Below are 25,074 nucleotides of genomic sequence, written 5' to 3'. Positions count from 1 at the left end.
TTGAGTGATTTACTGCCACGGCATGTATTTGCACATACAGTACAGTGTCTCACCGGGTTACACTCTAAACTTAGTGTGTGACATTGCTGATTTGTTTACCCTTTCGTTATTTGCAATCAGAAGGAACGAATATTCAAAATCTAGCCTATATGAGCAATGAGCTTATGAGCTAATTCAGAACAAAAGATCAAAGTACAGTTGTAAAACATGCCTACAGTTCAACTACCTCAACAAGTACATATACTTGGCAGTAAGAAAGGTTCCAGATGAATTTCAGTGTTATTAAAAATGTCTGTTTTATTTAAATGTATGATGTGAGCTTTGAAGCATTTGTTATAACAAAATCAGGCATACAAACAGCGGCATTCAGCAAGTGAGATTTGAGTTGTAAATTGTGAATGACTTAATAACACACACATACATACACACACACACACACACACACACTGTGTAAAAGCAAAGGCACAGTCACATTATGAGTGGTTTATATAAAGTAACTCGGTCCACACCATCGCTGTCTAAAAAACGTCTTAATATAAAAGTTTTAGCAAAAAATAGCATTTGATAACATTGGAATATAGAAGAGAATGAGGGACAAGTGAAGATTAATAATAACCCATAATAAAAACCCATAATAAAAAGTGTAACCTAAAATGCCAGTCTATGTGCAAAAACAAGTCAATGACAATGTTAACATCCATTTTTCCCCTCAAGAGGGTACTGTGATGGTTAATTCTTCCAATGACAGAAAAATGTAGTGATGAACAATAAAATTCTGTCATCAGACTTGTATGAACAGACTTTCTTCTGTGGAACACAAAAGGAGATATTGTGAGAAATGTCTCAGTGTTTGTTTTGCCCTTGTAATGGAAGTCAGTGTCAACCAAAACTGTTTAGTTACAAACAATGCTTCAAAATACTTTTTGAGTGTGTGTGTGTGTGCATGTTCTTCAGAAGAAAGAAAGTCAAACAAGTTTAAATTTAAAATTTAAATTGTTGGGTAAATTATACCTTTAATTGATATATATTTCAAGCAAATAAAAAGAAAATTAAATTGTATGTTATGCATAGATATGACATGAAATTGTATGTTATGCATAGATATGACATGATATATGAACACTTGTGATAATCCTTTTCAAATTACCCACTCTGAAAAAATCTGTTTTAGAACAATTTTGCTAAAAAAACAATTTTGCTTTCCTTAACAAGGGCTGACAGCAACATTCAAAATCAAGGTAAAATGACCAGTGGTCATGACCAATCAGTTGTTTTTCAGCAGTATCTCAACATTGGCAGACAAAACATTCCAGTTCTCTGGGGGGACATTCTTTAATTTCATAGACCTAGATGACATTCTCATGAGCCGTTCGTGACAGTTTTTATAGCTTCACTGCTGTGAGGCATAGAACAAGAAACAGGACAGGACACAGGAGATCACACATCATCTCTACTCATCTGAACAGCTCAAATTGAGTCCATGTCCAATTACAACTCCCTACAGTCTGCTAAAAAGAGCACCTCTTAAAATACATGACATGCAGGGTACAGGTCAAGCAGCTCTTTATTCACAGAGATCTGGGATTTAAGCATATAGTTTAAGTGATCATATTTCTAATTGTCATGAGGAAAAAAAGAAGAATCGTGCCACAAAGAAAAATAGGTACATGTTCTCTGTTAACTTCTTAAAAGTCATGACAGTGTCCTTCAGCACCATTAGCTTAACTGTATTTGCATCCATTTTTTGTATATCTCACCAAGAGCTTTCATCTCAATACCAGCTTTTCATGTCATAATTATTAGAATTTAGATTTTTTTGTAATCTCATAATAATAAACTTTTATCTCATAATTTAAAATTATTTAAATTTTGACTTAAATCACAATTATAAGATTAAAAAGTCAGTGATAAACTTTTTAATTCAAAATTATGACATACTTTTTGCATAATTTTAACTTTTGAACATGTGTAATGTTGTAGTGTGCTATAAAATGTGTCTGGTTTGAATGTTTTCTTCAATGCTTGAGAACAGATTGTTTTTTGTTGTTGTTGTTTTTTTTTTGTCTCCTCTCATGCTTAATAATCCAAAACTATACAATCTTCACAAGTCCAAAATTTACCAATGAGAGAAATGATTAGTAAAAGCATTAGATCTGAATAGAAATGCAAAATGTAGAAATTTGAACAAAATGTGTTAAGTGGATCATTGTATTGACTGCCAATGTCTCTCTTTATCTCTCTTTCACACACACAAACTCCAATACCTCCCATTGGTATATAATGTGCATATATATATATACACACACACACACACATACACAAAGACACATGTCCTATCAGCAAAAACAAGTCTGTTAAAAATGTGCCTTGGAAATTTTTGATGTGCATTTACAGTAGTAGATAGTCATTTGGCTGTGATGATGTGCTTGTGAACCTTATGACGTGAAAACCTGTTGCTATAACGATACAGTAATTGGCCAGTGTTTCTGAAAGTCTCATCTGTGCAGCTCCAACTGCACTATTGTGGATCTTGCAAAAAGTCTGCAGATCATATTCCCAGAGTGTTTTATGAAGAGTAGTGAGGCAGAGAAAATGTGCCCATTTGAGTCCATCCATCTCTCTGTGGTCCACTGAAAAAGTATTTGACTGCACCCACTATCCTCCATCCTTTACTATTTCTGTATGTTACAAACATTAATAAGTAGTCTTCTGTAATAATATTCAACCTATATAACAGCTTTTTCTGATCTGATTTTGTTTGGTTTGACTGCAAACGTGTTAATTCTGATGAACATGTTAGCAAATACAAAAGCTCATAAACGAAAAAGCGATATATTGAAATATTTGATATACATATATATTACTTGAAAGTTGAATAAACATACATCCCAGAAGAAAATCAGTTTTTGCTGAAAAAAAAAAAAAAATGAGAAAAAAAAAACAAAAAACTCTAAACTGAAGTCTCAGACTGCAGTCGAAGCATAAACTTGTGTGACTTTGGGTCGATGAATTCTTCAGCAAGCTGAATATAGGGTATCTTTTTGGTAGTGACTACTAGGCTAAAGTCAATACATTTGAGCAGAAAAACGCTCCCATCTTTCAGACCACTGGTAACTGAGGCTTCGCTGATAAGGGTCCACTGCCTGGCAAGCCAGCGGTCCTTTCCATACTGCAGTGTAGGGCCTGTGGTCAGATAACTCTCCAGAAATGCCTGTAAAATAAATACACACTTCATCATTACAGTCAAATAACATTAGACTCAAGTCGATGAGAGTTTAAACAATCATATCTTTGACTCCACTAAAGCCCTGTTCACACCAAGAATGATAACTATAAAGATAAAGATACAGGTGCTGGTCATATAGTTAGAATATCATCAAAAAGTTGATTTCACTAATTCCATTCAAAAAGTGAAACTTGTATATTATATTCATTCATTACACACAGACTGATATATTTCAAATGTTTATTTCTTTTAATTTTGATGATTATAACTGACAACTAAAGAAAATCCCAAATTCAGTATCTCAGAAAATTAGAATATTGTGAAAAGGTTCAATATTGAAGACACCTTGTGCCACACTCTAATCAGCTAATTAACTCAAAACACCTGCAAAAGGCCTTTAAATGGTCTCTCAGTCTAGTTCTGTAGGCTACATAATCATGGGGAAGACTGCTGACTTGACAGTTGTCCAAAAGACAACCATTGACACCTTGCACAAGGAGGGCAAGACACAAAAGGTCATTGCAAAAGAGGCTGGCTGTTCACAGAGCTCTGTGTCCAAGCACATTAATAGTGAGGCGAAGGGAAGGAAAAGATGTGGTAGGAAAAAACTGTACAAGCAATAGGGATAACCGCACCCTGGAGAGGATTGTGAAACAAAACCCATTCAAAAATGTGGGGGAGATTCACAAAGAGTGGACTGCAGCTGGAGTCAGTGCTTCAAGAACCACTACCTACAGGCATATGCAAGACATGGGTTTCAGCTGTCGCATTCCTTGTGTCAAGCCACTCTTGAACAACAAAAAGGACCGGACTGCTGCTGAGTGGTCTAAAGTTAAAGTTTTTACTAAAGTGAAAGTTCTCTGATGAAAGTAAAATTTCCTTTGGAAATCAGGGTCCCAGAGTCTGGAGGAAGAGAGGGTTGACACACAATCCACGGTGCTTGAGGTTCAGTGTGAAGTTTCCACAGTCAGTGATGGTTTGGGGTGCCATGTCATCTGCTGGTGTTGGTCCACTGTGTTTTCTGAGGTACAAGGTCAACGCAGCCGTATACCAGGAAGTTTTAGAGCACTTCATGCTTCCTGCTGCTGACCAACTTTATGGAGATGCAGATTTCATTTTCCAATGCACCTGCACACAGTGCTAAAGCTACCAGTACCTGGTTTAAGGACCATGGTATCCCTGTTCTTAATTGGCCAGCAAACTCACCTGACCTTAACCCCATAGAAAATCTATGGGGTATTGTGAAGAGGAAGATGCGATATGCCAGACCCAAGAATGCAGAAGAGCTGAAGGCCACTATCAGAGCAACCTGGGTTCTCATAACATCTGAGCAGTGCCACAGACTGATCGACTCCATGCCACGCCGCATTGCTGCAGTAATTCAGGCAAAAGGAGCCCCTTTTTGAGTGCTGTACATGCTCATACTTTTCATGTTTATACTTTTCAGTTGGCCAAGATTTCTAAAAATCCTTTCTTTGTATTGGTCTTAAGTGATATTCTAATTTTCTGAGATACTGAAATTGGGATTTTCATTAGTTGTCAGTTATAATCATCAAAATTAAAAGAAATAAACATTTGAAATATATCAGTCTGTGTGTAATGAATGAATATAATATACAAGTTTCACTTTTTGAATGGAATGAGTGAAATAAATCAACTTTTTGATGATATTCTAATTATAGGACCACCACCTGTATTAGCGCTCACACCAGTGGACAATATTTTCTGCTTATTCTAAGCGCACATTCATCTGCTGCTTTAAATTCTCGAGCTTGTTAAAGCAGGATGGATTCTGACTGGGTGTCAATGTTTGTATCGTTCATCAGCTGGAAAAAAATCATTCTGAAAGTGATTCCAATGATATTGTTTCTCTGTTCCTTTTTCGCTATAGCTGTGGTGTGGACTCTGCTGTTCTTTAATATTAAGAATGATTTTTATCTTTTATCTTTATAGTTATCGTCCTCGGTGTGAACGGGCCTTAAAAGTTCCACTGACTTGTTCTGAAACCTGGCACATTGTATCAGTCTTGATCCAAACATAGGGCATCCTAGATTCTGCTCAAACATTGCAAATTACTCAGAGAAAAACTGTTTATTTTTATAGTTTTGTGTCTCTCATAGCACTCACATAATAATATTTAAATACATGTTATGTCTATAGCTGTATCTAAAAGCTTAGAAAGTTTACTTGTTCCCTTGCTGCCCTATCAGACATTGACTTTGCAGGCAGTGTTTGCACATGAAGGTGCCTCAGATTTTAGAGGCAGCATTATAGTTTAATGATTTACAACAAAACAGTACAGGTTTGGTGACAACTCTCGGCCACCATCTTTATTTTTTAAGCACCAACTGTCACGGAACAGAACGTGCAGGATTGTGGGATATCAATGGCAGCAAAGGATACATTAATGCTGCCTTCAAAAATCGATCAGATGAAAGCATCTCAATTGACAGCACTTACAAAAAGAAGTTTATTCAAGTGTACTATTAGTATACTTCTTTTAAACTAAAAGCAGGAAAGTATGTTTTTAGTTAACTTTTTATGTACTTCTCAGAAATGGGCTTTATGTACTCCTCAGAAATATACTTAATATGACATTTAAGTATACTTGACTTATACTTACAAAAAGTATAAATACTGTATATTTAAGCTATACTTGTGCTCCTAGAATCCGTTTTTTCTTTATATACAGTAGAGGGCGCTAGTATACATCTTCTGCACAGAATTTCCCCCCCCAAAAAAAAAACAAGTGAAGAAGAAAAAAAGAAATAACAGATACTAACACATGTAATCTAACACGATCATCTGACATGAAACAGCATCAAAACTGTAACGTTATGGAATAAAATGTCGACTGATGAAGAGGTAATAATGACTGTCAAGCTTTGGGGTGTTGATCGATTCCATCTATGTTTTGATTATCATTCTGAATCCAATTCATAGTCTTTTTTTCAGCTTTTTGTTCAAAATGTTATTTCTTTATTTTTTATGAAATTAACCCACATTAAAGTGTTTAAAAAAAGAATGCATGAATAAAATGTTTTTGTTTACAAGCAGATAACTTGTTCTTTCTTTGGATGGTTTGTATGTTCAGATATTCATATAACAAAATATATACAAATTAAAACCTAAATAGGGACATAGTTGTTTACTTAAAGTATGATGTAAAGTTCACTTTAAGAAAACTTATTAGTATACTTGCAGTATAAAACTACTAAACTAGTAGTTTACTGAGACTATACTTCAAAGTGTACAAAGTATTTCATTAGTAAACTATCAGTATACCTATAAGTTCACTTTTAGTATACAAACTACAAACATAGAGGTAAACTAGTTGTGTACTCAAAGTTTGCTACTGTTATACTTAAAGTATACTTAAAAGTATACTTTTATACACTAGAAAATTGGCCAATTTAGTCCCAAGGAGTATTGAAACAGTACACTTACAAGTATACTACTAGAACACTGATATTTGTATACTTGCTACATAAAGTATACTTAAAAATATACTTGAACTTTACTTAAGTATACTTAATAAAATAAACCTGAAGTATACTACTTTTTGGTAAGCGAGTATATGACATGATCATTGGATTTAGACATGCCTGGCTGCTTTCCTATCTCCATATGCTGCCAGACTTTATTGTAAAATGAACCCCTTTGAGATTATTCATGATCACCCTGTCTGGTATTATTTTGTGATAAAAACCACCTGATTGGGATTGTCACTGTCAGTGGCCTCACCTTGGGTGTCATGTTGTTTGTAATGCTGAAGGCTAAGTGCTGCTGTATGCTCTCCATGCTGTGGAGGTGTTGTTGTCTGGTGGTGCGGAGGTATTTCTGCAGTGCTCGGGCCATTGAAGGGAATATGGCTTGAGCCGCTTCACGTGGGTCCATCACGTCACCAGGTGCCTTCTTCTGCTCCTCCTCTTGCATGCGACGAATGTGTGTAAATGCCTCCTCCACTGCCACCACCAGCCTAAAAAAGAAAAGGGTGTCGTCACACAGTCTCAAGTTTCTCAAGTTCAGTTTCATAATCTGTTGTTGTCTAGAGCAGTGATTACCAAAGTGTGAGGCATTGTAAACTGGGGAACGCAGACTTACACTAAGTACACTGCATGAAAAAAGAGGATTTGAAGTTGTGTTTCTTTGCAATTATTTATGAAATGTACTATTTCTGAATAAAAATGGTTGCAAAGTACATCAAATTTTTATGTAGTTTTCAAATCATGTTCACATTTAAAGGGATAGTTCAACCAAAAACGAAAATTCTGTCATTAATTACTCACCCTCATGTCATTCCAAACCTGTAAGTTCTCTGTTCATCTTCGGAACACAAATTAAGATATTTTTGGTGAATTCCGAGAGATTTCTGACCCTCCCACAGACAGCAGACATACTACCACAGTCAAGGTCCAGAAACGTAGCAAGGACATCATTAAAATAGTCCATGTGTCATCAGTTGTTCAACTGTAATTTTATGATGCTACAAGAATACTTTTTGTGCACAAAGAAATCAAAAATAATGACTTTATTCAATAATTTGTCTCCTTCGCATCACCCTGGTCACCATTTTAGAGAGTATGAACATATGCTGTTCTATGTCAGCTGTGGCTAGCGGATACGCTGTCTACGTTGTTTACGCTTTGATCTAATTGAAAACAACGTATCCATGTGGTACAACTGACACAGAACAGCATACGCTGTTTACGTTCAGTGGATACTCTTTAAAATGGCGCCTGGGTGATTATGTATTTGTTGAATAAAGTCATAATTTTTGTTTTCTTTGCGCACAAAAAGTAATCTCGTAGCTTTGTAAAATTAAGGTTGAACCACTGATGTCACATGGATCATTTTAACCCTTGCTACGTTTCTGGACCTTGACTGTGGTAGTCTCCTTGCTGTCTACGGGAGGGTCAGAGAGCTCTCAAAATTAATCAAAAATATCTTAATTTGTGTTCCGAAGATGTACAGAGGTTTTATGGGTTTGGAACGACATGTGGGTGAGTAATTAATGACAGAATTTTCATTTTTGGGGGAAAAATACCTTTAATTCTACAGTGTTGACAATACATATGTGACGTTACGTTCTTACGTAAACTCACATTCTCATGTGCGTCAGATTTGAATAGGGGACAAAAATTTATTGCTCTGCTACTTTAAAAAACAGAGTAACCAAACATATGTGAACCTCTGCACTAGAGACTGAGTAATGCAATCTTTTGTCTGATTTAATCACTTAATCACTATTAGAAATGATCCTATTTCATGCTGAGAATCTATTTCTAACATGATTCATTCATGCTAAAATGGCACTTCACTGTCAAAAAAGCATATTGCAAGTCTATAAGCTTATCTCTCTATCTTTTCATCATTTATTCCTTATAAGTAAAATTATTTGCCAAATGTTTTTCTTAATTTCTACACCAATGTTCTCTCACCTAGCCCTGCGTTTGCGGACACGTCTCTCATGCTCAGCCTCTTCGTAGTAGAGTTCGTTATGACTGCTGTCTCTGCGGCGTGCAGCAGCAGCAATCATTGCTCGAGACTGAGACTGGGCTATACCAGCAGCTGCATTATTCTCTCCTGGACCTGATCATGACGGGACACACATGCATTGAAACTGTTTAGTCAAGTCACCTTGATAGTGCTTTTTACATTGACAGATTGTGTCAAAGCAGCTTTACAGTGATGAACAACAAAAATAGCAGAATGGAAACCCAACTTTAAAAACTGCTGTAAAGCAGTTCTCATTACTCAGAACAAGTCAGTTTAGTGATGGTTCAGTTCAAATTAATAACAGTGTGAATTTGTGAATTTTACAAAAGGCAGCAATATCGTTTTTCAGCTTTTGTCAGTTCAGTGTTGATTCAGCTCAGTTCAAAAACAATGTCAGTGTTGCAAGATGTGATTCAGATGTGGAGCAGCACAGAAGAGAGTAGTTCAACTTGATTCAATTCAAGTCTTTGTTCTCATCCGGTGGTATCAGTTTAATAGATTTATGCCATACCATGTAGTCTGTATGAGAAGTGTGTACTGTGTAGAGGTGTGTATAGTGGGTGCAACTTAACTCATCATAATAGATGAGATTATGATCCAAATAATGAGTAATGAGAGAAACATCTGAGATATACTGCATGAAATTTAAAAAGAATAGTTCACCTAAAAATGAAAAGTCATCTTTTACTCTTGCCCAATATAGTTACATGACTTTCTTGTTGTGCACATCAACACTCTGGTGCCAAGTAAAAGTGCTATTTAAACAAAATTGTTTAAATTTTGTTCTATAAGAAACAGGGCTCTGAACCGGTTAAAGGAACGAAAACGAAACAAACAAAATTTTGACAGGAACAGAACCAGAAACAGAAATGAAATAAAATAGTTAACTAAAAATAGTTCCAAACAGAATAGAAAATTTGAAATGGCCATTAACCGGTTAATAACGTGATTTTATCATTCCATTTAATATTTAGAAATTTGCTGTCAACCAATCACAAATTCCAGTAGTCTATGCAAATGTGACGCTGCAAGTGAAATGCCTGCTCAGCTGTGAATTTATCATAGGTAAGTCACAATGGTTATGAACCGGTGTCAGAGTTTATCCGAGGATAGTGTAAGAAAGATTCAACAGATCACATGCACCTGCAGTGCTTCTGTGAACTGAGAAAACAGAAAAAACTATAGGCTTACATAAAAAGGAATATAGACATATACAGGAAATATATTTCACTTAAATCATTGACAGATTAACAAAACGAAAGAAAAAAGTGCTAAGTTATGGTTCACTGTGACATGTTCCAAAGTTTTCGGAAAGGAAAACGAGACAGCAGAAAGTATTTTCTTTATTTTGCATAATGTCTTGCTTCTATCTGCATAACCAACCAGCATTGGTATGACAATTGCGCCGGCGCCTCACGTACTCACACAACATATTTTTGAGACATTGCAGCCCGTTCATTATCAAAATAAAATACAGTTAAAGAAACAAATAAAAAGTTACACTGCTCCATTGTACAAAATTTGTTGCATTCAGTGTGACCACCGCCTCATTGTGCTGATTTAGCTGATGTGAATGATGATGTTTTACATTGATGAAAGTACAAAGCCTAGCCTATAATAAATAATATTTTTGCATCTAGATACGTCGTGAATATGGAAACATTTGGATTTGTGCCGAATGAGAGAGGTACGCATCAGTTTCACCTAAATTAATTTGTTTTTGGATTGACGTTTTTATAACCTAAACGCATAGCCTTAAATTTTGAGGATTTGCTGTGGAGAGAAACTAATAACTGTGTTTATAATGTTTGTAAACATTTTGCTTTAGTCTACCGGCATTTTACCCTACTGTCACGATTACTGCCAGAAGGAACACGGAGCCCATGGAATATACAAAATAGTCTTTATTAGATCCAAGAAACAGGGGTAAATCCAACTCAGGAACAAGGAATGACACACGAACACAACATAGTTGACCCAACAAACACAGACTGAACAGACTCAAAATTAAGTGCACAACTAAACTAGGTCAGGGCAGATGAACGGAGTCCAGGGAGAAGACGATGGAGGAAGGAGCCAAGGAGGAAACGGGAGTGGCTTAGGACCCAGGCCACAGCCATGACAGCGACCCATGGTGGGGGCCGACCAAGGGTGGCAGAGCAGGTGGGGGAGTAGCCCTAGGTGAAGACGGAGAGCCGATAAACCATGGCAATGGGGAGGATCTGGAGGGCCAAGCAGATGGCACCGGTGACTGATGCGGAGGTGGGGATCAGAAAGGCTGCAGTGGAGCCGGAGTGACTGAGGACTGAGGAGGAGCCGAAGGGATGAAAGAGCCTGACAGAGCTGGAGGGACGAAGGGAAAAGGTGCAGCTGGAGGAGTAGAGTCCCAAGGCGCAGGATGGTCAATGCCAGACCAAGGCGGAGCAGGAGGGACGAGGGAGCCCGGCGGAGCTAGTGGACTGCCTGGCCACGGCGGAGAGGAGGGAGCTAGGAACCTTAGAGGCTGGAGGTGGAGTCAAGGGATGTTCCAGTCCCGGCACACTGGAGGATGGCAGTCCTGCGGAGCTCACAACTTGCTAATGCTGAGCTGAGGGTGAGCAGAGGGGCTGCCAGACGACAGTGGAGGAGAAAGCAGGAGTGGGTGGGAGGGTGGGGTTTTGGAACAGAAACATTAAAATATCGATTCTGCACAGAGTGAACCGATTGAATTATTTTTTTCATTTTCAAGCCCTGATAAGAAATGCTATTTGCTTTCAGCCAAAATAAACAAAACAAGTTTAAACCAGAAACCATTATTTTTGATTAGAACAATATAAAAATGCACTTTAAATAAAAGAGGTTTGTGTCAGTATTAAAAAGTGCAGATTGAAGAAGTGGAGACTGTGCTTTAGTGACATTTAACAATCCAGCTGTGGTCTGACTGGAAAGATGTTTTGGGTTGTAATATATGGCCAGTTTTCATGCCTGGCATCAAGTCATTGACATGTTTCATTTATTTATTTTTCCCTAAGTTTCAATGCTTTCGAGATGCTTTTGATTCACAAAACTGGTATTTATGACTTATTCACAATTTCAGTTTGTTCTGCAGACAAATCTTTTATACTGTTTTCAAAGAAAACAGTTGCGTGGATTACTTTACACTGCTTTTGTGTACTTGTTAAAGCTTGAAAGCTTTGTAACTGCATGAAAAAAAAATGCTACCAGTGAACTTCTTCCTTTGTATTCCACAGAAGAAAGTCATGTGGAAGTCATTTTGTTTTTTTCACAAATTTCATTTTGGGATGAACTACGCCTTCAAAATTCCTTCACCTTACCCACTAATTTTAAGGTATTCAAATCCAGCTTCTCTTGTGTCTAGGTGTCAAAAGTCTGTTCCCATATTCATCTACGGAAACTTCAAAGATTATTTTGTGTGCATGTAATAAATATGCATCTGGTTAATATGCAGCAGAATCTGTGTCTACCAGGAGCAGCTGTCAATGTGTGTTGATAGTGGGTTGGAGGGTGAATAAATGATGAAGTTCAGAACTCATCTGTTTCTCTATTCATCTTTGAAAATCATTGCTCATTGCGGAAGCACCGCCGACGATGATCTGAAAACACTAACAAGCTGGAGTTTAGCGATCTAATGAAAGTGTCGTTCAGCCGGTCAAAAAAGTTGACAGAATGCACTTTCTGTACTTGTTTTGCACTACTTGAGTTACATATAGGCCTACATGTGTTCATTTAATAAAAAGCAGTAAGTGATCACTTGGTCTAGAGTTTTTTGTTTAACTGCTTAAATTAGCTGTTCAATCTAAATCGTTTTTGTTGTTTTTTTGTTGTTGTTTTTTATGGTCATGTTTTTTTTTATTATTTAAATGCAAATGTTAACATATCGAGATATATATCGAATATTGTAAAATTTTTGACAATATCAAGATATATATATTTTTTTTATATATCGCCCAGCCCTATTAGGAACAATCAAAGCTGACTTTTAAAGCTGAATTTTTAGCATCATTACTCCAGTCACACAATCCTTCAGAAATCCTTCTAATATTCGGATTTGCTACTCAAAAAAAAAAAAAAAAAAAAAAAAAAAACATTTATTGTTATTATTATTATTTTTATTAATGTTGAAAAGAGCTGAGAATATTTTTTTTCTGTTTTTTTTTTTGATAAATTGAAAGAACAGAATTGTTTGTAACATTTATCGTATTAATTGTTTTTATTTATCATCACGTGTGTGCTAAATAAAAGTTTTAATTCTTATATACGTGTACTGACTCCAAGCTTTTAAATGGTATAGTGTATATTGTTACACTTGGAGTAAGACCGGAGTAATGATGCTGAAAATTTAGCTTTGATCAAAGGAATAAATTACATTTTAAAATATATTCAAATAGAAAGCAGTTATTTTAAATATTACAAATATTTCACAATATTACTGCTTTGGCAAACTGGTATTGACTGGTATTGTGTAATGTTGAAATATATAAATGAACATCACATAACTAGCATTTCCAAAGTGTATATTGTTTATGTGCTCTCAAATAAACTAAATGATAAAATGCATTATTATGTAAATGATGTGAATGAAACTTCATAATGTTTCACTTGATTATACATTTAGTCAGGAATTATAGTTTGGAAAAAGTCTAACTAGTAAAATGTGTACATGTTATGTGAAAACTAATACAATATATATATATATAAAAAAGACTTACTCATGTCTATGATCTCTGCTGGATAAAGCGCTTCATTCTTTTTTCTGAAGAAATCCAAAACTCAAATCCTGAGGTAATCCTCAGCGCATCTTCTTGGGGTGAATTATGTCTTATTCCTCTCAGCACGAAGCAAACAGTAAAATTAAAAAAACTTGAAGAACAGTCTCGCTGCTTTGTTTTGTGTGGTATGGGTGTATACACGCCGCAAGCTTCAGGTGGAACATTATAATGTCAAAAGCGCGTTCAGCGCGTGGTTTACGATTATATTGTGAATGGAGAGTTTGGAGAGTGGCATCGCGTTGTTTTCATATGGATTACTTTATCACAGAATATTTGTTTGCGGTAGCACTTGCTTAGTTTACAAGTAGACATTTCTAAATGAAGATTACCGCAGACCAAGGCTGCAGACAGCGCACCTTGTTTGTTTTCTTTATTTTGTAAATGCACAAAGTTTTGTTGTTATTATGTGTGTATACAAATAAAAGTAGACCCTTTACAGATTCGATTGATGTATTGCTCAAAACTGAAAGTGTAATTTAAGTTCTTTTCGGGGTTATCAGGAGAAAATGCTTCAACATGCGTATACGCGTGAATCGACTCCAGAGGGTTAAGATCCATGCAAGAAAAACTCTTTTTGTTTATTTTCAAAAGCAAAAATTAATGTTTGTATACAATATTATTGTTTGATCATGATGGGTGTAAAGAAGAGCACAATGAGAATCCAAACAGAACAATCTTTAATAACAAACACTCTGGAATAGCCAGGAAACAGGGCCATGGTAGCAACTTGGCTAAAGAAACCAGGGGATCAATGGATGGAGACGGAGACGATGGAGGTGGAGACCCAGGCAGAGCTGAGGACACTGAAACCTGGGGTGATACTAGAGGCTTGGAAGGCTGAGGCAGCACTACAAACTCACAAGGCCGAGATAAAAACAAGCTCAGGCTTGGCAGGCTGGAGTAGAATCGGTGGGAGTTAGGACAAAGGTAGATTCAGAGAAAAGGAGGAGCACAGCAGAGTGTGAGGACTGACGGAGCCTGGAGGAGCTGAAGGGTCGGAGGGCTGAGGTGGAGTCCAGAGGATCCTTTTGCCAGGACGAAGCTGGAACCAAGGTGCATCCATGCAGCATGGTGGAGTAAATGAAGGAAGATCCAAAGAGGTGGAGGGAACCAGCATAGGCGTGGCTGATGGACTGGCTGACTTAGGAGGAGGTGAGAGAAGAATCTTTGGAAACTCAGGATTTTTTGAGCTGGACAGAACCAGTAAAAAAAATACAGGAGATTTGGAGCTGGCCGGAACCAGTGTAACGTATGGACTAGATCATACATGGGCAATATACGGCCCGGGGGCCGGATCCGGCCCGCATATTGCTTTAATCCGGCCCCCGCGATGCGCTCGATGCACTCGCAATTTGGACATTCATTATTTATATGAAAACCCCAAATCGCACGAAAATCACACACAAAACACATAATCGTACAAATACTTAAATTGTGCATTTATTAGCTTCTTGTTTCAGTGAAGAAATGTTACTTTAGCTTAGTTATCACGCATGATGAACCACGTGACGTGAGATGATTGACAGGTCTGACGCAAATCAGGAAGAGGAGACACATCTGGCTGCGTTCGCTGTTTGAGCTCTTCAGATCGCATAATTCAGTGAAAAATGAATAAAAATGTTTTTCTGTATGACGAAATATTTTACTAACATGATAACTAATCATTATTTCTCCAAATATGCGCACCATTGGACTAATAGGCCTGGCGGATGCTGTATTTTTTATGTATTTGAACACAAATAAACCGGAGAAGACGAGAATAAATGTTGTGTGAGTATAATGATTTCTATTCAAAATAACGATCGTTACAGATTAATTATTTTGCACTCCTAGCATAAATTAAGAAATTAATGTCACTGCAAACCAGTTTAATCATAAACAGTGGTCAAATATCGAAGCTGGAGTCTTAAACCTTTCTGAAGTTTCTAAAATGATGCTCAGATTGTCCAGAAGTAATAGTGTGATATTTTGACGAGTAATGAATTTTGAACAACAATAATCTGTGATCTTTGACGTGAAAGGGGTTTTAAAAACAATCCAACAGATGTCGCTGTGTGAAATTACAATTTGCGCCTTTACTTCTCTTCTTCACTCCTCAAAGTAACAAAATTCTAAACGGCCGGCGGCATTAGCAGGCACTTCAATGCTAAACATGCTAATTATGCCGTGAATTTCTCCGCAAAGGAGAGGGATCATCATTGGACAGGGTTTTACGGTGCATTGAACGAGGGCAAGTTTCCTAACATGCGGAGGCATGCGCAAAGGATGCTCGTTTTATTCGGGTCCACGTATGTATGCGAGCAGACTTTTCTGTAATGAACTTTAACAAGTCACGCTACAGATCACGACTAACCGACACACACCTGTCGTCCGTGTTGCGCATCTCAACGTCGAACACAACCACAGATTTCGGTGACTTAGTAAAGAAAGGCGACCGTCTCAATTGTTCACATTGAGTTACAGAACACCGACAAAAAGCTCTTCATCTCAGTTGCATAGGCCGAAATACATTTTTCTAAAGTAGGCCTAGCCAAAGTTCCATTAAGTTACCCTTGATTGATGATGTTATTTTTACAACATTGTTCAGTTTCATGTTGCCATGTTGTTCTTATGCATGTCCCGTAGATAGTGATGATACAGCTAAATCAAATTTAAATTTTTGTGAGATGCATAGGCCTATATAGGCCCTTTATATCTTTCAAGCAAACATACGTGTGATGAAGTTGATCTGCACTTAAATTGTGTTCTATTTTATAAAAGATTTTAACAAAATATGTGAAAGAAATTACAAAAAAAATAATAATCACAACTGAAAACTGAATATGTTTTTCATTCAGTGATGAAGGTCTCCCTCTGATATATAGCCTCAATTAAATTTGATAATTACAAGCCAGATTGCCTGAAGTCTGTATGTTAATGTAACTTGCACACATACATTTGCAGTTTTGTTAATAGTTTTCTATCTTGAAAAGCTACAGCTGGTATGAATGACAGTTGAACAATATGCAGGGTAGTGTAGGAAATGAATCCTTGAAAGTAAATCCAGTTATTGTAACCTTAGAGTAGCCTAGGTCAGACAGGCCTAGCAAAAATAAGTATCAGGCCTTGAAATAGGCTGTCAAAGTAACTGTAGAGTAGCCTTATACATATTTGCATTGCAATCATTTGTACCATTTAATCATGTAACTATGTTTAATTGCAATTGTCCAAAGTGTGGCCCTCCGTTTACTTTGCCAAAGTAACTGTGGCCCTCAGACTAAAACTGTTGCCCACCCCTGGACTAGATCATGATAACACATTCATTCTAATATTCAGAAAGATTTTTAATCTACTGACTGACCTCATGTAAATCATAGCTTAGAGCCAATGAGTCTGCATCAAACTGTGCCACTGACACCTTTAGGGGCCTGTTTGAGCATCACCATGAACACCTCTACATTCCTAGCTCGGACTCATAAGCTTCAAAGAGATCTTAATCAGCTTCAATGGCCAAAGCATGCAGACGAAAAGACCTCTCCATGCTGCTCGCACACACACACACACACACACACACACACACACACACACACACACACACACACACACACACACACACACACACACAAACCTTCTTGCATTTAACTCAGGATATAAGCCATTCCAAATGTATACGATATATTTCTGTGTGTTTGTATGTTTCCCAGCTCATATTAGCATAGTTATGATTCTCTAGTCGTGTTAGTTGACCTCTAAGTGCCTATATTCAAGCATAAGAATGTATCTTTTGTATCTGTCTTGCATATCTTTCTTGGTACCTTATTAAACCTCTCGGTTTGCCTTAGCTAAATATCTCTACTATGTGAGCCTAAAATGCATCATACTATTTGTACCATAGTTTGGGTTACCAGATAACCAGTTAAACACTCCATTAATAAATTATGCAAATCAGGTGTCATTGAGACAAAGAAACACTTTCCTGACACTTTCAATCCAACCAAAAGGGGTGTTACTGGGAAACCAGATAAAACCTCTTCCACACCCAAAAGGCGTCTCGCTCTTCTCTTAACTTGCGGTTCCCTGGAGACACCCTTCCGGGGAGTCCGATCTTCTGGCAGTTTTCAGCAACTTTGTTGATTCACTTCGAAGCAGTCAACCCATGGATGAAATGACGAAGGTTTCACCCCTAACAGGATTCAACAGGAATCTACACATTATACATGCACCGGGACACTTTACTCAGCAACTACAGAACCAATGCAAGTAAACGCTTGTTAACTATTTAGATGCGCTTCTAGGCTTTGACCCCTTTTAATTAAGGTGATGAGATTCTTTGATGGTTCTTAACAGGTTGTGATTTAGTTTATGAGTAAATACTGCCATGACTCTCCACTCTCTTGCGTGCGAGCGCTCGCTCGCTCGCTCGCTCTCTCACTCTCTGCAGTGCCCGCTCTCTCTCTCTCTCTCTCTCTCTCTCTGCTGCACGCTCTCTCTCTCTCTCTCTCTCTCTCTGTCCATGCCTTCCTTGCGTTGGCATCTATGTTTAATGTGTGGAACGAGACGCTGCGTCATAAAACGCTTTGGGAACGCATTCAGCGTGACCGGCTCTGAATCATGTGTGTAATCATACCAATGGATGGACGAGACTTCTGGTCGGAGGCTTCAGCCTCAGCGCACCGCAGATGAAACATGTAACCAGAGGGTGTCTGCCCATTGACTGGCCACCACGTAGACCTTCAGGGTGGAGTGGGTCAACCCTGCAGAGAGAAGGGCCTGCAGGAACTCCAGAACTGTACCAACCGGGCAGTTAACTGGGTCGAACTGGCGGACTCCGCACCAGGAGGTGAAAAGTTTCCACCTCAAGGCATATAGTTTCCTCATGGAGGGAGCTCTGGATTGGAGGATGGTCTCAGCAAACTTGGTTGAGAGACTGGAAGCTTTGAGCTGTGCCCCCTCAGGGGCCACACCCATAACTTCCAACTCTGAGCGGGGGCATACCCTCCGCCTGTGAGTGGAGGTCCCTCCTGATGGGAATCCCCTCTGGAGAGCCATCTAGGAGGGAAATCAAGTCAGAAAACCATACTCAGCCCGGCCAGAACGGGGCTACTAACAGAAGGACCTCATCCTGGCGCACTCTCTCCAGAACTCCTGGGAGCAGAGCAATCAGGGGAAAGGCATACAGACGAAGCCTCGGCCACGACTGTACCATGGCATCTAGCCCCCATGGAGCTGGATGAGTAAGAGAGAGAACCAGAGGGGACAGTGCGATGTCTATCGAGTCGCAGACAGGTCCACCTGAGTCTGGCCAAAATTCTCCATATCTGCTTCACCACCACGGGGTGAAGCATCCATTCCCCGGGCCTCGGCCCCTGCTTCAACAGGATGTCTGCTCCCATATACAGATGTCCAGGAGTTTGCCCTGGGACCACACAAGGATCTGGTATGCTAGTTTGTACAAACAGCATGAGCACAGACCCCCCTGGTGGTTGATATAAGAGTTGTCGGTGCGCACCAACACATGGTGACCTCTTAGGTCTGGGAGAAAGTGTTGTAGTGCCCGAAGCACGGCCAGCATCTTCAGGCAGTTTATATGCCATGTCAGATGGCGACCACTCCACAGACCGCGGGCAGGGTGGCCACTCATGACCACATCCCAGCCGGTGAGGGACACGTCCGTTGCTAGCATTATGCGCTGTCAAGGAGCTCCCAGCACCGGGCCCTGAGACAAGAACCAAGGCTTTCTTCACATGTCCAAGGCACGTAGGCATGCGAGGTGGGTTTCCCCTCGGGGAGAACCCCTTGGTCTTCAGCCACCACTGTAGGGGTCTCATGTGCAGCAGGCCAAGAGGTATAACGTTGGACACAGTTGCCATCAGACCCAGCAATCTCTGAAACTGCTTGACAGTGAGTGACAGGCCTTCTCTCACTCTCGCCACTGCAGTGAGGATCGACTTAATCTGAGCAGGTGACATACGTGCCTGCACGCCCAGATAAGTGGTTCTCTGTACCGGAGAAAGCACACTTTTCTTGGCATTAAGTCTTAACCCCAGCTCTTTCGTGTGAGCGAGAATGACACCTCGATGCCGAACTGCCGTCCGCTCTGATTGAGCTAATATCAACCAATCGTCGATGTGGTTGAGTCGTGAAAGTGTGGGATGAGAGTGCAAGGCCAGAGGACACAAACACCTCATCCTTCTTCAGAACAGCAGAAGTACCAGCTGTAGGCCCCGGACTCTGCGGCAGACCGGCAGGGGACGACCGTACTAGCTGCTCTAGAGACCTCCGTAGAGGTAGCGAGCCTCTTAGTACTGCTACGTTTCCGGGCAGTAACTGAGAGAAGCGCTCGCCGGAGACCACTGCACCCTGGAACACCGGCAGGGTTAGCAGATCGTGGTTGATATAAGAGTTGTCGGTGCGCACCAACCCACAGTGGTTGAACCTCTTAGGTCTGGGAGAAAGTGTTGTGTAGTGCCCGAAGCACGGGCAGCATCTTCAGGCAGTTTATATGCCATGTCAGATGGCGACCACTCCACAGACCGCGGGCAGGGTGGCCACTCATGACCAACATCCCAGCCGGTGAGGGACACGTCCGTTGCTAGCATTATGCGCTGTCAAGGAGCTCCCAGCACCGGGCCCTGAGACAAGAACCAAGGCTTTCTTCACATGTCCAAGGCACGTAGGCATGCGAGGTGGGTTTCCCCTCGGGGAGAACCCCTTGGTCTTCAGCCACCACTGTAGGGGGTCTCATGTGCAGCAGGCCAAGAGGTATAACGTTGGACACAGTTGCCATCAGACCCAGCAATCTCTGAAACTGCTTGACAGTGAGTGACTGGCTTTCTCTCACTCTCGCAACTGCAGTGAGGATCGACTCGATCTGAGCAGGTGACATACGTGCCTGCACGCCCAGATAAGTGGTTCTCTGTACCGGAGAAAGTAAGAAAGCAAACTTTTCTTGGCATTAAGTCTTAACCCCCAGCTCTTTCGTGTGAGCGAGAAATGACACCCTCGAGGCCGAACTGCCGTCCGCTCTGATTGAGCTAATATCAACCAATCGTCGATGTGGTTGAGTCGTGAAAGTGTGGGATGAGAGTGCAAGGCCAGAGGACACAACACCTCATCCTTCTTCAGAACAGTGAAGTACCAGCTGTAGGCCCCGGACTCTGCGGCAGACCGGCAGGGGACGACCGTACTAGCTGCTCTAGAGACCTCCTTAGAGGTAGCGAGCCTCTTAGTACTGCTACGTTTCCTGGCAGTAACTGAGAGAAACGCTCGCCGGAGACCACTGCACCCTGGACCACCGGCAGGGTTGTCAGATTGATCTCCTGAGGGCACTGAGGAGAGACGGGCACCATGTAATGTCTTTTTTGAAATTCACTGCAAAAACTGAGCTGACAAACCCTCTATAGCTGCGTTTCCACTGTCGGGCCAAAAGCGGGCGTGCTAGGGCCAGTCGCGTTTCCACTGTCACTTCCGGGGCTTGATCGTGCCTCGTCGGGGCTTCCTCGGGACCAACGGCCAGGGTTTTTTGGCCCAACGAAAACCTTGGGCCAAAGCGGGCCAGCTGGGGCTAAAGGAGTGGTTATGAACAAAGGCGGAGTTTCTCCGCCTCTGGAGAGCGTCAGCTCCGCGGATCATTTCAGAAAAGTTCAGATAAGTTGAGCACAAAACTCACTTTCAGTCAGCAGCAAGTGTTTGAAATAACTCGATCTGATCCGATGTGGATTATAATCACCATAAAAGGCAGAAATATTTATAAGCGAGCGATGCAAAAGAATATGCACGCTAGGTATTAACTTTACCATAGTAAACATGATAAATGTGACCATTTGAAGAAATCAGACGTCAGCTTCTTATTCTCTATCACAATGGTGTCGTAACATATTTTATCTGTCACAAGTCTCGTCTCGAGAGTTTAGCTCCACATAGCCTATGTCATAAAAATAAAATAATGTTTTTTGTTCGGGAGCTTTTATAAAAATAGAGAAATTATCATTCATTCTAAATGTGATGTATGTGACTACAAATAAACAGAAACAGTCTCGACTTAATAAGCAGGCTATTTTCATAACGCTTCAGCGTTAAAATAAATAAAAAAAATAGAAATACATTTATTTCTGTGACAAATTTTCAATCCTGATAAATTAATTCATTATGCTCAATGTATCACTTATAGTAAAACATCAATGCTTTTGGATTTAAATATCTAACAAAGCATGCAAACAAAAGACAGCTGTTATAGTGTTCGTTTTGTGATTGCGCATGTTCCAGTGATTTATTTCTTATTAGTTTTCTGATAACTTCTCTTTGTTGGTGAATTGATAGGGTTGCGTGACGTTGTTCCTGAGAGTCGTGTAAAGGGCGGGTTTTAGTGAAGCGCAGCGGAGCTTCTGGCCCGACGGTGGAAACGCAGCGCTATTTTGGCCTCGTGCTACTGGCCAGAGGCTATTAGCCCCGCCCGGCCCGTTTTAAGCCCTGGCTCGCACTGGCCCGACAGTGGAAAAGCGGCTACTGACAGCTGACTGTTGGCATGGTCTTTATCAGATGCCAGGATGAAGTTTCACTAAATGCCTGTTACCATTAACATCCCTGCAAACTACCCACAACCCAACCATTTCCAATGCAGGACACAATGGAATTGTTTGTGGGCATGTTGGAATGTGTGTCTGGTCAAGTACAACAAGACAGGCAGGAAGACATACAGATCAAATTCAAAAAGAAGTGTGGAAAGTGTATGGAATGAAATGTGCTGGAAATCACACAAAAAGAAATTAATTTTTTTGCATTTTTCGTGGAAACCAGTTTGAGAAGGCATCTAAAATCACAGCAGCCAAAATCACACAAAGGAGAACAGATCGCGCTAGAGTGGTAAATTATTCAGCACATATATTTGATTACTTCAGTCAAACACCAATCGTATTCCATGCTGGAACTATTTCTTATATATAAAATCTTCGCCACCATTCTTTAATGATCTTTTTTCCAGGTTATTGTCACTAAAATTTCAGATGTAAATCAGGCAATTGTTTAAGAACTACTATATAAGGCAATGCTTTTTCCTTATACAGTAATTGCATCAAAAATTATATATTTATCCAAGTGCGAACAATATATACACACACACACACACACACACACACACACACACACATACACACACACACACACACACACACACACACACACACACACACACACATATTAGTGCTGTCAAACAGTTAATTGCAGCCAAAATGAGTTTTTTTGTTTATATATTTTTTGTGGTTTATTTTTATTTTTTTTTTTTATGTATAAATACACACACATACAGTATATATATTTTGAAAATATTTACATGTATTTACATGTATAAATTTATATTAATATTATTTCTATTATATTTAAATATATTTCATCTATAAACATAACATATTTTTCTTAAATATATACATGCATGTGTGTGTATTTATATATACATAATACATATACACAGTACACACACCTTTATTATATAAACAAAAACTTTTATTTTGGATGTGATTAATCACCATTAATCATTTGACAGCACTAACACACACACACACACACACATATGGGTGACACACACAAACAGGATGATTACTACATTTCAATTGGTTCTAAGGTAAATGCATAGATTACAAATACTAACTTAATTATATTTATGACTCCCAGAGTATGAAATTTAAAAATTCAGCTGTTACAAAGTCATACACAAAGTGAAGTCCACCTAAACATCCAGCTGTAGAGGTGCAGACATGTATGTACACACTCTTTAAAAAGCATCAGCTGCTATTGGTGACTCCTTAAAACAGCTTCTCTGAAACCTGGGGGATCTGAAATAATTATTATGCATTCTGTGCAGTCTTAAGGGAAATGTGTGACTTCACTGGTGCAGACAAACAAATAAATATATGAAAACAACTCTACAAAACTTCCACTTTGGTGCCCCAAAAAAACATTCATCAGTGATTACTGTGCAGCAACAAAGTGTTCAGGGCCAAAATAAAGGGACAATACAGTTTAATGAACCACTTACTGTCCAAAAGGTAAGCTTTCATTTTCTTTTTAAAGACTTTTAGGCAGGGACACAAAACCAGAGAAGATACATGTTAACAACAGCATGATCATCATTGATCACAAAGAACATCACTTCAGTACGACTGGTACAGTCATGTCAAAGTCAACAAAGCTCTGTGGTCTGAGTTAAAATGACAAAACTGGAAAAGCATTTGAGATGAGAAACACATTTCTAAGCAAATGGAAATGACTCCTGTATGCTCGAGTGGTTGTAAACTCACCATCCACGTTATAGACTTTTAGGCCTGCCAGGTGTTTAGCGGCGCGGGACTTGGAAGCTGCTAGCAATGCAGGGTTATGGACAGGGAAGTCTTTGTAGTAGTTCTCTAGGATAACCACTGCTGCCCTCTGGATGCTACACATGCATAAGACCAGAAGAAGAAGTCAAGTCACCTATTTATATACAACTTTATACAATACAGATTGTTTCAAAGCAGCTTTACAGCAATAAATAGGACAATAATGATTCAATGATGCAAACATAGATCAATTCTGCTGTTAAACATCTCTAAAAATAATAATAATAAGAAAAATAGTGTCAATGTTCGACTGTGGTCAGTTCAGTGTTGATTCAGATTTGTTCAATAACTGTCTAAAAAAAGAATAGTGTGGAGTTAATATTAATAGTGGCTTTATATTATTAAAATGATTTTACATGTGGAATTATATGTTCCCATAGAGGACAACTTCATAACACTACCACGTTTTTATGAAAAATATAGTTAACCTACAATGAGAGTTCATCTAAGTCAGGGGTTTTCAAACTTTTTTGTCAGCCGAAACTCTTTGACCTAAATTATTTACTTGAAGTACCCCCTGAGATTTTAAATAAATATTTCAATAATTTACTGGCACATTTGCATGTTTAACTTTAAAAACATTATTTTTTTTTATCAGTTTTAAATTTCAGTAGTATTTACATAGCTATTGTTATAATTACACTCAACAAATTATAAAAAAATAATATTACTGGAATTTACAATGTAATTATGACATTTGTTCCACAATATTTTTTTTTAAATACAGGGTTTCCCAAAAAGATAAATATTTTTATACATTTAAATCACATTTGCATAAACCTGTAACATTTCTTTGCAAAAACCTTTTAATTTAATTTTTAAAAATAATCTTTTTTGTATTAATTTGTTAATGGTATACACTCGTAGGCATTCAGTGTACCAACCATACTAACTCACGAACCCCCTGCAATTCCCTCACGAACCACCAGGGGTTCGTGAACCCCACTTTGGGAAACCATGATCTAAGTGAACATATAATCTATGCGCAAAACACCATCTAAATCTCTGATTCAATTACAACGTCAGTGATTTTTACCCACAGAGATCCAAGTATTGATACTGTTGTGTTTTTAGGAATAAAAACATAATATTTATGAACACTTTGTTTTGGCGTTGAGGTGGTTCTCACATGGTTTCAGCACTGTTATAATTGAGTATTCAGGTACCTATGGGTTTCCTTTCTAGAGTACTTTATCAGTGAGTTATGGTTTTATTTTATTATCTGAGAGTT

General features: G+C 38.9%; 1 protein-coding gene across 2 annotated transcripts in view; it reads right to left on the bottom strand.

Moving 5' to 3' along the window:
• Positions 1-277: 277 nt before the first annotated feature.
• Positions 278-25,074, bottom strand: part of LOC109107711 (vang-like protein 1) — a 114,768-nt gene continuing 89,971 nt past the window's right edge. For both annotated transcript variants that reach the window (XM_042716322.1, XM_042716323.1), the window contains 4 exons: positions 23,766-23,899; positions 8,668-8,818; positions 6,971-7,205; positions 278-3,211 (listed from right to left, as the gene is read on the bottom strand). In XM_042716322.1, coding sequence (XP_042572256.1) covers positions 2,951-3,211; positions 6,971-7,205; positions 8,668-8,818; positions 23,766-23,899 — 781 coding nt within the window. In that variant the 3' untranslated portion in view covers positions 278-2,950. The remainder of the gene's footprint in view (positions 3,212-6,970; positions 7,206-8,667; positions 8,819-23,765; positions 23,900-25,074) is intronic.

This window comes from Cyprinus carpio, chromosome B1 (genome assembly GCF_018340385.1).
Source record: "Cyprinus carpio isolate SPL01 chromosome B1, ASM1834038v1, whole genome shotgun sequence".
NCBI classification, from domain to species: domain Eukaryota; kingdom Metazoa; phylum Chordata; class Actinopteri; order Cypriniformes; family Cyprinidae; genus Cyprinus; species Cyprinus carpio.
Note: the sequence above shows the minus strand (reverse complement) of the source record. Positions and strands in the feature narration are given on the sequence as shown.